Source organism: Kwoniella mangroviensis, chromosome 3, assembly GCF_000507465.2.
Source record: "Kwoniella mangroviensis CBS 8507 chromosome 3, whole genome shotgun sequence".
Taxonomy (NCBI): domain Eukaryota; kingdom Fungi; phylum Basidiomycota; class Tremellomycetes; order Tremellales; family Cryptococcaceae; genus Kwoniella; species Kwoniella mangrovensis.
In genome coordinates, this window is record NC_088829.1 from 23,426 (window position 1) to 37,777 (window position 14,352).

Genomic DNA, 14,352 nt, shown 5'->3' on the forward strand with positions numbered 1-14,352 from the left:
CGCGCATGCAACGCTTGTGTTCCTCCTACGAGGCTTGAGCATGGTGTAACAACAATTGTGGGACGTCCGTATGGTATATACAATTCGCGAAAGGGATTGTCAGCAGGGTCGCATGTATGAAGGGTAGGTGAAAAGCATGTGCATCGCTTAATCAGAGTCGACGACGGAAATGCAATCTTCCGAACGATCACGAGATCGGATTTGCGATTTTCCGATTTGGCTATATATGGACCCATCACATAGGAATGATCACCTGCTGCCCTTCATTTAGCACGATACACACAGTCTCCAAAAGTCCAAACAGCCCAAAATGTCTCATCTCCCATACTTCGCATACCCAGGCTCGGGCCACATCAAGCAGAGGGATTTTCACTATTCCCAAGCGGTTCGCATAGGCGATTTCATCCACTGCTCCGGACAAGGTAAGCATATGACATGCCAAATTATCGAGCTGTATGGTTTTGCTGAGGAAGTGATTGGCATCAGGTGGGTGGAATCCCGAGACCGACGTGATCTATAAGGAGATCAACGCGCAGATAGACCAGGCGTTCATCAATGTCGATATCGCTTTGAAGGACGCGGGAGGCAAAGGATGGGAACAGGTGAGCGCAACTCTCGAGTAGGGAACCGGTGGATATTCAGCACTCAACAATCGACATGGGCTGTTTAGGTTTACCAGATTGATTCATACCATGTCCCGATCAACAATGAGGCTCTCGAGGCCATGGTCCGGAACATGAGAAAGTGGTGTCCGAACCACAAGCCTCTTTTCACCTGCGTAGGGGTGCCCAGGCTGGGCGAAGACGATATGCGAGTAGAGATAAAAGTATCAGCTCACGATCCCGAAGGGGCCGCCAAGGCCGCTCGGGAGGCGAAATGAGCTCGTTGCTCCATAGCGTTAACATGTCAAACACGTCGTCAAGTCGGGAGCAGACCACGGTGTTTGCAATAAACATTGCCTCATTCGTATATCTCATGAGCATGAAGCATGCAATAATAATACCTTGCCTTTTCCCATTATAACACGCGACGACCATGGGTCTGATAGCGGAATCAGATGAGTGCCATCGACAGTAATTCATAACGCACGATACGTTTTGTTGGCTAATACGTTGTTGAATACATGATGATCATTTAGGTATTCATATTCATATCATAATCTCTTTCCATCCTCAGACCCATCCTGATCACAGAACAGAGGTAAACTTGGATGTGCAATGAAGTTGATGTCATTCGTCTGGTAACGGGATGAGCTAGCTGGTGAGCTCAGCACTTACTGGTGTACTTTTCAATCTCCAATCCATAATAATTGGTCAACCTCACATACACCTCTTTGTTCGAGCTCTATATTCCCATCGTTGGATCAGCCAGTGATCATAGCAGTCATCACCAACTCACTATTAATCCGGGGAAACGTCATCTGGGAAGCATTATCGTGATCCAGATGGACAGTGATGGAGAACGGCACAATCTTCTACTCTGATTACACCAACAGGGAGAAAGTACAACAATGCTTGTCATTTTTCGATCCGGAGGTGATCCTTTACCCTTGTTTGGAGCAGTCCAACGGGGAAGCGTTCACGCAGAGTAAGTAAAGTCCTTCTGCTGCTCCGCAGAGTCAGGAAGAAAGGCTCAACTGACCGAGATGGTCACGTCGTCTGGTCAATAGAGGAGCGTTGAGTAAGGTGTCGACCTCTCTGAATGAGAGTGGCGATCATGGTATTTCTGTATATTCCCGTTAGCCTACCGAGATGTAAGCTTTGCTATGCATTGTGTGCCATATTGATTGTGAATGATGAACGAACACCATGGTTCTTGCCACCTAATGTTTTTCGAAAAACCTTACGTACGTGCCACGTGTCATCACCCATTTCGTCAATAACCCTCCTCCTCCCTTTTCACTCCTCAGCTTTTAGCTTTCATCTTTTACCTGTTCTTTATCCATCAGCTCCATTCCATTGCCAGCAGCACAAGGACGATCTTTAGCTCGCTGGCTCCCTACCGTCGAATATCCCAAGCCTTCGCTGTCCAGTATCAAGTTCAAAAAACAAAACAAAACAAAACAAAACAAAACAAAACAAGCATCAAACAGATCTCAACCCTCTTCCCTTCCTTTCTTTTCCCCTTTTCGTCGTAGATCGATTCATCCGGTATAATGCCTCCCCCGACTTCAGCCAGTAGGACCATCTTCGGTGAGTAAACTGTCTCTAGAATATAGATTGACATCCTGCTGTCCACAATCTTTCACGTATCGCTTGTTCGCTTGTATTGGTAGTAGTCCGAATTGACTTTACTGATATTCATCTGCCTTATCTAGTCGCAAACATCCCCTAGTATGTCTTATCGCTCTGAGTTAATGGATCGCCTTCCCACATTTTATAAAGAGACGCTCCACTAACAAATCTTCAATCCAATTTCGCAGCGATGTATCCGAAGAGCAGTTAGCGAGTACGTTCTCGGAAGCTGGTCCAGTGAACAACGTAGAGTGAGTGGGAGTCTACAGTGTTCACCTCGATCATCGTCTGCCTCATTTGTGGGCATGGATAGGGCTAATCAAGAACTTTAAATCCTATAGGATCAAGTTCGACCCTCAGACTGGACGTTCTAAGGGATACGCATTCGTGCAATTCTACGGTACGTCGATCTGTCATCCCAGAAATTCATATGAGGCATCGATCCTCCACTTCTGCAACAATACTGACGCTCTCTCGTCCCTCACAGATGAAGCCACAGCCTTATCTGCCGTCCGAAACTTACAAGAAGTGCCCGTGAATGGTCGAAATTTACGAGTGGAACTATCGACCGACGAACCTGGACCTAGAAGAGGAGGAAGAGGAAGCAGAGGTGGTATACCCGGTCATCCAGGTGGTCCAGTAGGTAATGCACCTCCGGGAAGTGGCGGACCAGGCGGACAAGGTGGATACAGTAGAGCAGAAGATACTCCTCCGAGAGGGTATGATGCAGGACCTCCGGTGAACAGAGTGGATCTTTCGGCTTTGCCTGAAGGTGCTCCTCTACCCCATGCTGCCAACGCAACGGATAGTATCAGTAAGACGTTGGCGACGGTCACTCCGGGTCAGATGCAGGATGTCATGGCTAGTATGAAGGTGAGCATGATTTGGACCGAACTGCGATCCAGTCTTATGACCTCAACGCTGCGTGGTCGACACTGATGATCTCCTGCTTTTCGTTCGTCACTACAGTCTCTCATCACGACGAATCCAGAGCAAGCACGACAGCTCCTCTCGTCGAAACCTCAACTCGCATATGCGTTGTTCCAAGCTATGTTATTGATGAATATTGTGGATCCATCGGTGCTCCAGGTGAGTTAGCACATCTGAAGTTGGCTATACATTCGTGTTATGCACTGATCAGTCACATCGGCAATGCATGCAGCGAATTCAGCCTCTTCCAGCGACTGCTCCACCTCCCCCATCCAATTACCCACCTCCTGCTCAGAACGCCTACCCTGCTTATCCACCCGCATCGTCCGGTCCATCTTATCCACCTGGAGGAGCAGGTTATCGACCACCACCTCAACAGGGAGGATACAACTCTGCTCCTCCCGCAGCGGGTTATGGTACACCTTCATATGGTGCCACCACACCTGCACCTCCTCAACCACCTGCTAGTGGTATGGCAGCGTTGCCTCCCAGTGCTCAGCAGGCTTTGGCTACGTTACCAGAGGATCAGCAGGTGAGTTGGAGTCTATCTCACGAGTGTCGTTCATGAAACTGATGTGCTGCCTTCTTTCTCGACGATTAGCAAATGCTACTTCAAGTGTTACAGCTCACACCGGATCAGATCAACGCTTTGGATGCTACACAAAAGGCGTCGATCATGCAGCTGGTGAGTTTGTCAATCTGGTGTTGCTGAGTGACCATCCGATGCTGAGTGTCTGGCAATTTCTGCTCTCCCACAGAGACAACAATTCCTCGGTACTGCGGCTTAGAGTGACAGTAGTGATATATCAGAATGATGGTTCATCCAGAACCTGGAAAATCATGAAGGAAAGAAGTAGATATCGTATTAGGCATATATGAATATAGTAAATTACTCAGGAATTGAGAGGGTATGAAGCAGATTCGACCAATTCAACGGTCATATCAGTAGACTATGTGTAATCGAAATAAGTCACATGCATGGATTATATATCATCAGATACGTTTTTGACTCATCCTGAATATAAGCAGCCAGCGTCGATTCATATCATCATAATATCTTCTTCCATCCCGTCTCACACATCTTCTGATCCACCACGTCCCTTCTCTCATGATGACCCTTTCTTCACGACCTAAGACTCATCATCCTCAATCTCCTCGATCGTGGCCGCTTGTCTACTTCTCAATCCACCTTGATTGTTACTTTCAGAAGCTGGATTGATTTGTACGCCCGTCGCACTAGCTTCGGTGGGACTTCCAGGTGATCCAGCAGGAGGTTCATCTGCGCCTGCAGCATGAGTCAGTGCGTCAATGGCTTCCACACCGCCTGCCGTAGGAGTTTTGGACTTTTTAGACGGGGTGACACCTCCCACGGCCTTCTTCTTCTTGATTTTTTTCTTGGGCTCGTCGTACGCCCATCCGGGTCGGAATGAGTCGAACTGGTGAGTGAAGGAAGATGGATATGAGCAAGGTATTTCGCGTGGGTGCGAATGAGATGTGGGAATGATGATCCTCCAAATAGAAAAGTACTCACAAATCCAACGTCCTCGAATAAATTTGGATAAATCCAAATAGCTCTTTTCATCGTCAACACGGTGATACACCAGAAGATCAACCTCACTATCGCCAAGACGATGAACAGACCGACGAGGATTAACACCCCAATCGAGAGGTACCATACACCGATACGTAACTTGATGGGCCAGAGGGGGAACATGACACCGGCCAACATGATGACTACCATTGCTGCTCCACCTAAGATCGTGTAGAGCGGAGAACCGTCATAAAACCATGTATAGTAGGATGTCTCATCGAAGGATTGTTGAGGGGCAAGTTGGAGGGTCTTGGGTGTGCCAGAGGGTGGGGGTACGGGAGCAGGAGGTCGGTCGGTACGAAGGAAGAATGCGCTGTGGACGTGGAGTGGGGTTAGCATTGAGAAGCGAAGTCAATGATGACCACTTGAATCGTAAGAAGAGGTCGTGAGGGTCTGGATATAGGTTTTCGTTGAGAAAGCTGTCATACTTACAAGGGCAACAGCTTGATCATCAACGCTTTAGCTTCCTCTTCATCCTTGAGGACAGGTACTTTCTTCAACTTCTGATATTGAGGGGAGAGTAATGTACGGATTGCGGTTTTGCCTATTCAATTGATGTTTTATACGGATTCAGCAGGACGACCGTCATGAGGGGATGATGTCCATCCATATGACAACAACCATGAGATAGGTTGGAACACTATCGAAGAAGACGATGACCCACCTTTGAAGTAATCCACCCTCTTCCCATTCAATATCCCCCTTCTGACTTTGGGACCATGTTTACCTCTCAGGAACTCGACGACGTTCTTGAGCTCTGGGTCTGCCTATGTATCAGAATACCACATTGATCAGTCATCTGTCCGCTCTACGGCGAGCGAATGCAAGGTACAACAGCTGCAGATGTAAGAATGAACTGACTCGTTTCCTGTGAGAAGATCAATCAACGTTAGTTTAGTTGATGCACCTCGATGGACACCGCAAGGTAAGCACCACTTACTGAGCTTCTACCACGGGCGTGGCATCTGCTGGACTAGCCATTTTGATGGGCGCTTTATGCTCAGTGGGAGTTGTGAATGAGAAGAGAGTGTTGTCGAAGATGAAAGGAGAAGAAAAGGGAAAATTGGTTGATTGATGGTTGATTTGTCGCGTTGGCGGAGTGGAATAATCACAGGTGGTAGGTATATCGCTTTCATATGGTAATCTACACTCTTACTTGCCAATTCACAATCATCATAACAGTGTGTTGTCTATGCATGCATATAGCCAGGTCATCAGGAGAGAGAGCGTGTGTAAGGCTGATGAGCGATGTATGCATATGCAATGTGTTGTACGACTATGATCACAACCTAGGTCTTCTGTTCTTCGGTGCACCTTTACCCTTTGTCAAGACGTATGCCAGCATGACAGTTGTAGAAGCGGACAGTGAGAGCCTGGAGGTAGTATTTGGGAGCAATGATCAGCATGAGTATCCTATACACGAGCAGATGGAGCAGACCCGACTCACCAGATAGCAGCATACTGAGCATGTTGATTCCTCAATTCGACATGAGGGGGTCTACCCACCGGTATACCTTGGTTCATCAGCAAAGTCGGAGCAGCATCTGGGTCTATATATGATATAACACGCGGTTTCAGCTGTATCCGCTCATATCATAAGAGTAAATGAGACTCACCATCAAAAGCGTCCACTAACACAGGTTGTATCCCCCTTGCTTCCCCTCCTGCGTACTGCGTCATGCCCAATATATCCTTCCAGAACCACTCGTTCGTCCTGACATTGTTCGTTGGGGTCCAGAAATTCTGCTCACCAGCTCTGGTCAACATCCCCTCGATCTCGTAGGTGACCCCGTCACTGCCTCCATCGATATTGAGACCAGGAGCAGGTTGTCGACCTTCCCGGATCGCTGTCGCTCGGGTCGTAGTAATAAACCCTCTGTTGAGCAGTATAGTCGATCCGCTTTCACGCTGGAAGGGGAGGATGAGATGGTATCCTGGGAAACCATCCTTCGTCTGAGGACCTTGTAGGATCGGAGGTCCGATGAATTTACCTCTGAGGATCACTCGGCGGAAGGAGAAATCTGGTAGAGCTGAGAGGCTACGTTGTAAGTCAACAGGATGAGTTAGTATACTCCTACCGATATAGAGCAATTTGGTCACGGCCGATTAAATCTGAGTCTGGGACATATACGATGCATCATGTTTAGAGATCACCACTCACTTGATATTATCAGGCAACAACATCGGATCCTTCTGCAGGTTCCTATCCACCTCATCTATCAGATTCAACTTCCACTGCAGCCTCTGTAGCTGCCATACACCCAAGAAGCCAGTCAAAATCGGTACGCAGATCAACACGAGAGTGGTCGGTCGTAGGAGGTTGGACAGAACGGTGTTCGATTTGGTGGTATATTTCGGTGGGACAGTGGTGGAGTTGAATCGGACGGATCGGTGGGGTATACGACGAGGGGAAAGGTTACATCGTGAAGAGGGGATGATCGTCCGTCGCAGGGGTGATAAGAGGTTCAGTGTGGGTCTTGACATGGTGGTTCAGATGCTTGTGAGTTGATGAGGAGGAGTGGTAAGAGTTGTTTGAGATGGGTTCATTGCAATTGGGAATGTGGAGTGAGAAAATGATCCAAAAATCGGATCAACCGATTGAAATGTAAACACAAAATAACATCATATCCATCTCTCTCTTTCTCATCTCCTTCAATCAACCTTCGACTATCGATCATCAACAATGTCAATATAGCATCCATGGACATCCCATCCACTCCCAGTCGTATCAATGGGAACGACGATCTAACTCACAGCAATGCATCGAGGTCAAATAGGACAGCTCGATTGGATGACCTAGCTCTCCCTCCACTGTCAACCCTCATCAGCTGGTCGCATCGTCCTCAGGCTATAGCCAAATGCTTCATCAGCGATGTGTACAAGATGCAGGTGGTTGCACAGAAGGGAATGGAGGGAATGATCTACGCTTCGAGGGGTGAGTGAGAGGTTATTTGTTATTCTATCTGTTGGGGGATTTGAGTGAAAGCAGGACCAAAAATCAACGTTGTAGTAGAATTACCACGACCCCATCGTCAAGGCATGCTGACAGCTGTAGTATCTCTCAGATGTATTCCTACTCGATCACTTCCCATGCAGGATGGTCGAGTTAGTAGCATGGGTAGCAGGGGTGGACCACAAGGATACATCCATGACCATAACTCGTGAGTCATGTCTGTCAACACCGTCACCGTCATATGCTAATGAAACGTACGCAGTCGATGATGGAGATGGCCAACACATCTTACCCGTCCTCCTCCGTCTATCACCCATCACTCACACCCACAACTCCAGCTCTTCTCGATCCAAGTCATACACAGATAAAGCCGTTACCGCACGAACCACATTCGCTACTCTGTCCGAGCGTGAGTCTCGAGCCTACGCAAAACGCAAAGCTCCTGAAGAGAATTGGTCAAATACCAATGGCTATCCCAAGATATTCCACCCCAAAGACATCAGAGTAGGAGACACCGTCAGGATCACAGGGAAAGTAGACGAGTGGATGAGGAAGAAATCGGATGGGAGTGGTGAATGGGTCAGACAGGTGGTGGTGGATGAGAATGCTGGTGGGTTCATATGTGAGTTTGCATTTTGGGATGTGAATATAGCCTTTGGATGATAGTCTGGGCGATGGGAGGATCTCATGGCGATCCGTCATGCATCTCTTGTGTGCCCAAAAACCTCTGCCTTGCTGATGCTCCGTTCGCAGCCATCGTCGATCCCGATACCCAATATGCCCATACTTCCCAAGTGGACCATCTCCATCAAACATTATATTCACGTCCTTTCACCTTACCAGACTTGTCGATTTCTACCAAGACCCCACCGATTTCACCCGACAGAGATACATCTGTATCTCGAGTCAACCCCACCATGTCTGATGGTCTGGGCACGACATTGACTAGCGAAGCACCTAGCGAATTGAGTATGACCGATGCCGAGCCAGAGGTCAGTGATTCTCCTATCGCCAATTGTGCACCTCCGTATTCTTCTTAGATTTCAAGCTGACAAAAAACATCGCATCGACACAGCTCCGAGACCCCACCAAATTACGCTCGTCCCAGCTTACAGACCGTACTTTCCGTCAATACATGCTTGACCATATGACTCAAGAGACGATCAAGTCGATACGTAAAGCTCAAGAAATCGGTCCAGAGGTTTTACGTGGTGAATTAGAATACTATTTTACGGAATATAGAGATGTTCAAGTCGACTCATACACAAATGGTAGATCAAGAACTTTGGGTAAAAATTCCAATGGATCAGGTGTATTTACCAATAGTACCAAGGTGAATACGCCTTCCTCATCGACATCTATAGATCACGCGACCACTCCTACGCAGAAAACATTCATATCTCGAAGAAACCCTGTCAAGTCCACCTCAACACCCTGCTCTCTTGGTTTACTCAGACCGTTCAACCCATCATCCATCTTAGTCGATGAGCGGTTGAGTACCTTGGCTAGGTTGGTGGTGGATAATGAGATACGAAGAGAAGAACGAAGGAGACGACGGAGGATAAGGGACGGTACAGCGACAAGGAAGGATCTATTGGTTGACAGAGAAAGAAATACGTCTACCAATGGTGTGATGATCGATGAGAAAGAGAGAAACAAGAAGATTGAGAGATTGGTCTCATGGGCTATAAGGAATGTATCAGACGAAGGTAATCTTGTTCAAGTCACTCTCCCTTCACCCCCACTCCCATCATCGACAAGACACAACCACAACGATGGGTATGTCACACAAGATAGATACGGCTATCTACCTTTACCTAGTCAACTCCTCTTACCACTGCTCATACCCCACCTGCTGGCCGAAAGGGATCTACGCAAAAACTCGATCAGAAGGAAGACCGATTTCAAGTCTGTAAATGGGATGACGGTAGATGAATTGACGAGTGTGATGAGGAAGTGGGGTCAGGAAGGGAGATGGGAGAGAGTAGGGGATTGGAACATTGAGGATGCTTTGGAGTATGGAGTGGGCAGAGGAATATTGAGGAAGGAGGGGGTAGGTTATTGGGTGGTGGAGTCGATGTGACTGTGTATATTATTCATCATGGATCTGATGTGCTTAGTATTGTCCATGTCTATATGTACCTCTGTTGTACTCTGTATCATCGTATATACCATGCATGTCTCATTGTTCGAACAGCTGAGATGGCCTTGCAACTATAGTCGTGATCGATTTGCCACTCGTCGTCATCGTCATCGTTGTTGTCGTCACCTCCACCTGATTTCATTCTTCAATTCAGTTGACTCTGTTCCCTCCTTTGTACTTGTTAGCATCTCATCTCATCATACTCCATAGCTCAACAGTTCATACAGGTTACGAGCCAGATATCAATCGAGCATCATCCCGACAACAAGCCTACATCTCAGCTAGCATCTGCACCTCCATCAAACATCACGCCAAGTCAATCTGTTCCGACCTCATCACCATGGACTACTCCAACCTTAGAAAGACTCTACATACACCGTTATGGTCAGATACTCAGGAGAGGGTATGTCTACTGCCTCTGATACCTGATACATGTTGTTCATTCATCCCAAGCTGACCTGTATCTCGTCAAAACTTAGACCCTTCTCGAACCCTACACATACATCTCTGCTAACCCGGGTAAAGAGTTTAGGGGTAAATTGATAGATGCGTTCAACATATGGTTGAAAGTCCCAGAAGAAGATTTAAAGGTCGTCACGAGGATAGTGAGGATGCTGCATAATGCTAGTCTACTGTGAGTATGCTTGGTCTAGAGCAGCAAATGGTGTCGTCATTCGATCATCACATACAGTCCATAGCTAATTTATCGTATGGCTGCAATCAGGATGGACGACGTGGAGGACAACTCGGAACTTCGACGTGGACTACCAGTTGCCCATACCATCTACGGGATACCGCAGACTATCAATACGGCGAATTACGTCTATTTTCTAGCTATGCAGGAGCTATTGTCGTTGAGAGACACTACGTCAAAGGGGAAGAAGAAGGATGTGGACGTGGTGGGACTAGTAACAGGTGAGTGGTTTCCGTCTCCATTGTCTGGTCATCCTCTTACGCTTATGCCCATCTAACGACCATCAGACGAACTGCTTCATCTCCATCGTGGTCAGGGCTTGGATCTGTTTTGGAGGGATACTTTGACTTGTCCGACTGAGAAAGAGTACGTGGATATGGTGTTAGGAAGTAAGTCCAGCGGACGCTACTTGCAGACAATCAGCTGACGCATATGTCATTGACATTCTATTGTAGAAGCAGGAGGATTACTCAGGCTAGCAGTCAAGTTGATGATGGCCAAGTCAGAGTCTGGAGTGTGAGTGGAAGCGTCATTTATAGATCTTATACACCTAGCTAATACTGTTCTCACGCATTTCAGTGACTATGTACCACTTGTCAACCTGATATCTGTTTGGTTCCAGATCAGAGACGATTATATGAACCTACAATCGACAGAGGTGAGCTGATCGTTCAAACTATAGGTATCCCACTTTTAGCTAATACCACTGATTGTTCGTGTTTTTCGACCAGTACGAAGCCAATAAAGGTTACTGTGAGGATCTGACCGAAGGCAAATTCAGTTTTCCCGTGGTTCATGGGGTACGAGCGGATGACTCCAATCGACAGATCTTGAGTGAGTACGAATCTGTCACAAAAGATCGTCCATCCCGGTCTTCATTACACCTCATTTCCCTCTCACATGCTATGCGACAGCTGGCTAAAGTAAAATTATCACCACAGATGTCTTACAGAAGAAGACGACCTCGGTATCTCTTAAGAAGCACGTGGTTGATCACCTTCGAGACGAAACGAAGTCTTTCGATTATACAAAGAAAATCATTATAGATTTACAGAATCAGATTCAAGATGAGATAAAGGATCTAGGTGGTAATAAGTATTTGGAGATGGCTATCAGATCGTTGGCGTTGAAGGAGGATGAATGACTGGGGTTATAGTCTGTTGCACCCCTGCTTCATTTCTATAGATCCGAGACCGCACACTCACCATGCAGTGGTATACAACGATAACGAAGCTAGGAGATACGTGTCGACAACGGTAAAATACGAAAGGAGGAATCAAATGGACTGTCGACTTGTCATCATGATGTATCAACTTAATTCTAGAGTCGTTCGTATTTTGTAATAAATGCGGCCACCTTCACTTATCATTGTCATTTTCGAATGAATCAAGATCAAATCGACCATGCATTCAATCTACTCTGTTATTGTGTCCTTATTATAAGATGTAAGAGCCTAAATATAGTGTTTTCTATAGATGTTGAAGAGGAAGCAACGGAATAGGGGCAGGGGCATTGACTGGTGTATCCATCCTAGCCACCTTAGAGTCTACCTTCGGCATGTAATTTCTCAGCCGCTTTAGCTTCGGCTTCTCTGGCCTTGGCAGTTACGACCTCGGGAGCAGTCTCGTCCTCCGATTTCATGCTGATGACGGTATCTTCGACGGCGTTGTGTCGATCGTCCAAAATGTAGTTCTTGGTGAAAGCACCGAAGATCAAGGAGACGAACGAGGTGAGTAAAGCGGCGAGATACAAAGGTTTGACAGCTTCATCGTAGGCTATGGTGATTACTCAATCAGCTTATGTTGGTTGACATTTTTGAGACCATACTACTACTCACCCTTGACGATCAATTCTCTAGGTTCGGCAGCTCTGGCAACGTATATCGAACCGAAGATCTCCGCGAGAGCAGTAGCATTGTGGTTGTAGTAATCACCAACGTACTTTTCGAGTAATTCAGGTACTCGTCTGTTCCATACCGACGCGGCGATGGCAGAACCAATGGCACCCCCTATAGAAGTCCACAAGGACAAGATGGACGCGGCAAGGGCCAAATCGTTGTGAGGGACGGAAGCTTGGGAGGCCACTTGAGAGGAGATGACGGAGATGGCACCACCGAGGGAGATCATCACTCGTGAAGAGACGATGACGGCGTTGGATCCGTTACCTGCTACGGAAAGGTAGTTGAGACCCATACCGATGATTCGGAAACACAGACCGGAGATTTGGAGGTACTTGAATCGATGGGTGTATCGTTGGATCAAACCTGCTGGGACGGCCAAACCACAGAGACCGACAGTCAAGATGTTAAGGATGTAAGTGTAGTCTTTGGACTAATGGGACCGCATGTGACGTCAGCCTTACATTCTAATCTGCGATGAGATAGACATCACTCACATCGTAATCTCTGGCGACCCAGAGCCAAGAGGACCAATAAGCGTCAGAAAGGTAACCGGAGAAATAATACATGAAGTCGATACCGACGGCGCAGATGAAAGTTCGGTTGAAGATTCTCAACGGCATGATAGGGTGAGAAGCGAATTTCCATTCCCAAATGATTGTAGCGATGAACAAGATCCCACCAACAACGAGCAAAGCGATGAGAGAAGGGTTCTTGTACCCGCCTATGGCAGTGGTAGACAAAGTGAATGGAGTGAGGATACAACCGAATGCGAAACCGAGTAACAACAAACCGACAGCATCGATCTTTCTAGCGTAGTCGATCAAGATGGCGGTGTAGGTTTTTCGAGAAGCGTTGACGTTGGCAAGCACCCGTTCTCGAGCGTAAGTCGATGAAGCGAGGGATAAAGCACCGAGCTTCTTGGCTCGTCTATCTGCCCACAAGAGGATCAAGACGGAGGGGGTGACCACGGCGGGGATGATGATGCAGAACATTCCGTATCCCCATCTCCATCCATTGACAGTAGTGTAGGCACCGATACCCTCGGCGATATCACCGGCAACAAAGGCGAATGGGATGTAAGGAACTGAAACCAAAGCGTTGACCAACCCTCGGTATTGCAATGAGGTGATATCACCGAGTAAGATGGTTTGAGTGAACGATAGAGCAGTGTCTCCCAAAGTGGAGATGACTTGACCGCCTGCGACATCGCCAACGGATTTGGAAGCTGCTATAACAATGTACCCGATGGTGTAGAAGATGACTCCAAAGGCAATAGCCACTGGACGTGACCATAGATCGGCAAGCTTGGCGATGAAGGGCTTGGCGACACCGGCCATGATGGCTGTGATGACACTGATCGTACCGAGGACGGTGTGTTCACCGTACGCAGAGGTGGCGAAGGGGGTGTCTGGACAAGTAAAGAGGGTAAGCCACAAGTCCGCGAAGGAGGAGATTATAGACAAGATACGGAAACGGAGATTGCAAGGACAAGAGATCATCGACTCACAAAGATACGTGGTATTAGAACTCAAGGCATAAGCACAAGCGAGAAGACCGATGGATCTGTAAAGCAGACCAACGATTAGTACTTTTCACCCATGCGAAATCATTGACTACAAGGAAAGCTTACACCCATAGTACCCAAAGTTTGGCACCTTTACCGAAGACCATGTAGAGAGCTTCGATCTTGGCTACACCGGGGTACTTTTCAATGGAGCCTATACTTTCTTTGTCGGATCGATCATCTTGGGTGGACGAATGGTTCTCTGTGTCTGGTAACACCCTCTTAGCGTCTTTGTGGGTGTCAGGTAAGTCGGTATCGGCTCGTGAGAAGCCTGGTCGAGCGTTGAGGGTGGGTACCTCGGCTGAAAGTCTTGAGGCGGCCATGTTGAGGAGATTGACCAAAA

At 47.5% G+C, this 14,352-nt stretch overlaps 7 protein-coding genes across 7 annotated transcripts; 4 read left to right on the forward strand and 3 right to left on the reverse strand.

Moving 5' to 3' along the window:
- Positions 1 to 310: 310 nt before the first annotated feature.
- On the forward strand, positions 311 to 880 carry I203_107821 (uncharacterized protein; the record flags this gene model as incomplete). The annotated part of the gene is made up of 3 exons (XM_019151680.1): positions 311 to 422; positions 487 to 602; positions 671 to 880. The coding sequence occupies 3 exons, from the start codon at positions 311 to 313 to the stop codon at positions 878 to 880; spliced, it is 438 nt and encodes a 145-aa protein (XP_018999016.1).
- A 1,275-nt stretch (positions 881 to 2,155) lies between these two features.
- Positions 2,156 to 3,952, forward strand: I203_107822 (uncharacterized protein; the record flags this gene model as incomplete). The annotated part of the gene is made up of 9 exons (XM_065518264.1): positions 2,156 to 2,192; positions 2,318 to 2,333; positions 2,423 to 2,485; positions 2,576 to 2,634; positions 2,722 to 3,107; positions 3,204 to 3,323; positions 3,397 to 3,696; positions 3,766 to 3,849; positions 3,923 to 3,952. 9 exons carry the CDS (start codon positions 2,156 to 2,158, stop codon positions 3,950 to 3,952), a joined length of 1,095 nt encoding a protein of 364 aa, XP_065372629.1.
- Positions 3,953 to 4,294: 342 nt separating this feature from the next.
- I203_107823 (uncharacterized protein) lies at positions 4,295 to 5,736 on the reverse strand (the record flags this gene model as incomplete). Its single annotated transcript, XM_019151682.1, has 6 exons — positions 4,295 to 4,600; positions 4,696 to 5,068; positions 5,188 to 5,299; positions 5,420 to 5,522; positions 5,617 to 5,623; positions 5,696 to 5,736. The coding sequence occupies 6 exons, from the start codon at positions 5,734 to 5,736 to the stop codon at positions 4,295 to 4,297; spliced, it is 942 nt and encodes a 313-aa protein (XP_018999018.1).
- Positions 5,737 to 6,037: 301 nt separating this feature from the next.
- Positions 6,038 to 7,239, reverse strand: I203_107824 (uncharacterized protein; the record flags this gene model as incomplete). Its single annotated transcript, XM_019151683.1, has 4 exons — positions 6,038 to 6,128; positions 6,203 to 6,305; positions 6,372 to 6,793; positions 6,917 to 7,239. 4 exons carry the CDS (start codon positions 7,237 to 7,239, stop codon positions 6,038 to 6,040), a joined length of 939 nt encoding a protein of 312 aa, XP_018999019.1.
- A 399-nt stretch (positions 7,240 to 7,638) lies between these two features.
- I203_107825 (uncharacterized protein) lies at positions 7,639 to 9,791 on the forward strand (the record flags this gene model as incomplete). The annotated part of the gene is made up of 5 exons (XM_019151684.1): positions 7,639 to 7,690; positions 7,821 to 7,916; positions 7,971 to 8,330; positions 8,462 to 8,700; positions 8,784 to 9,791. The coding sequence occupies 5 exons, from the start codon at positions 7,639 to 7,641 to the stop codon at positions 9,789 to 9,791; spliced, it is 1,755 nt and encodes a 584-aa protein (XP_018999020.1).
- A 400-nt stretch (positions 9,792 to 10,191) lies between these two features.
- I203_107826 (uncharacterized protein) lies at positions 10,192 to 11,689 on the forward strand (the record flags this gene model as incomplete). The annotated part of the gene is made up of 8 exons (XM_019151685.1): positions 10,192 to 10,254; positions 10,331 to 10,485; positions 10,576 to 10,766; positions 10,833 to 10,934; positions 11,001 to 11,061; positions 11,125 to 11,203; positions 11,277 to 11,379; positions 11,487 to 11,689. The coding sequence occupies 8 exons, from the start codon at positions 10,192 to 10,194 to the stop codon at positions 11,687 to 11,689; spliced, it is 957 nt and encodes a 318-aa protein (XP_018999021.1).
- Positions 11,690 to 12,084: 395 nt separating this feature from the next.
- On the reverse strand, positions 12,085 to 14,332 carry I203_107827 (uncharacterized protein; the record flags this gene model as incomplete). The annotated part of the gene is made up of 5 exons (XM_019151686.1): positions 12,085 to 12,320; positions 12,383 to 12,875; positions 12,940 to 13,853; positions 13,953 to 14,008; positions 14,076 to 14,332. The coding sequence occupies 5 exons, from the start codon at positions 14,330 to 14,332 to the stop codon at positions 12,085 to 12,087; spliced, it is 1,956 nt and encodes a 651-aa protein (XP_018999022.1).
- Between the last annotated feature and the right edge of the window lie 20 nt (positions 14,333 to 14,352).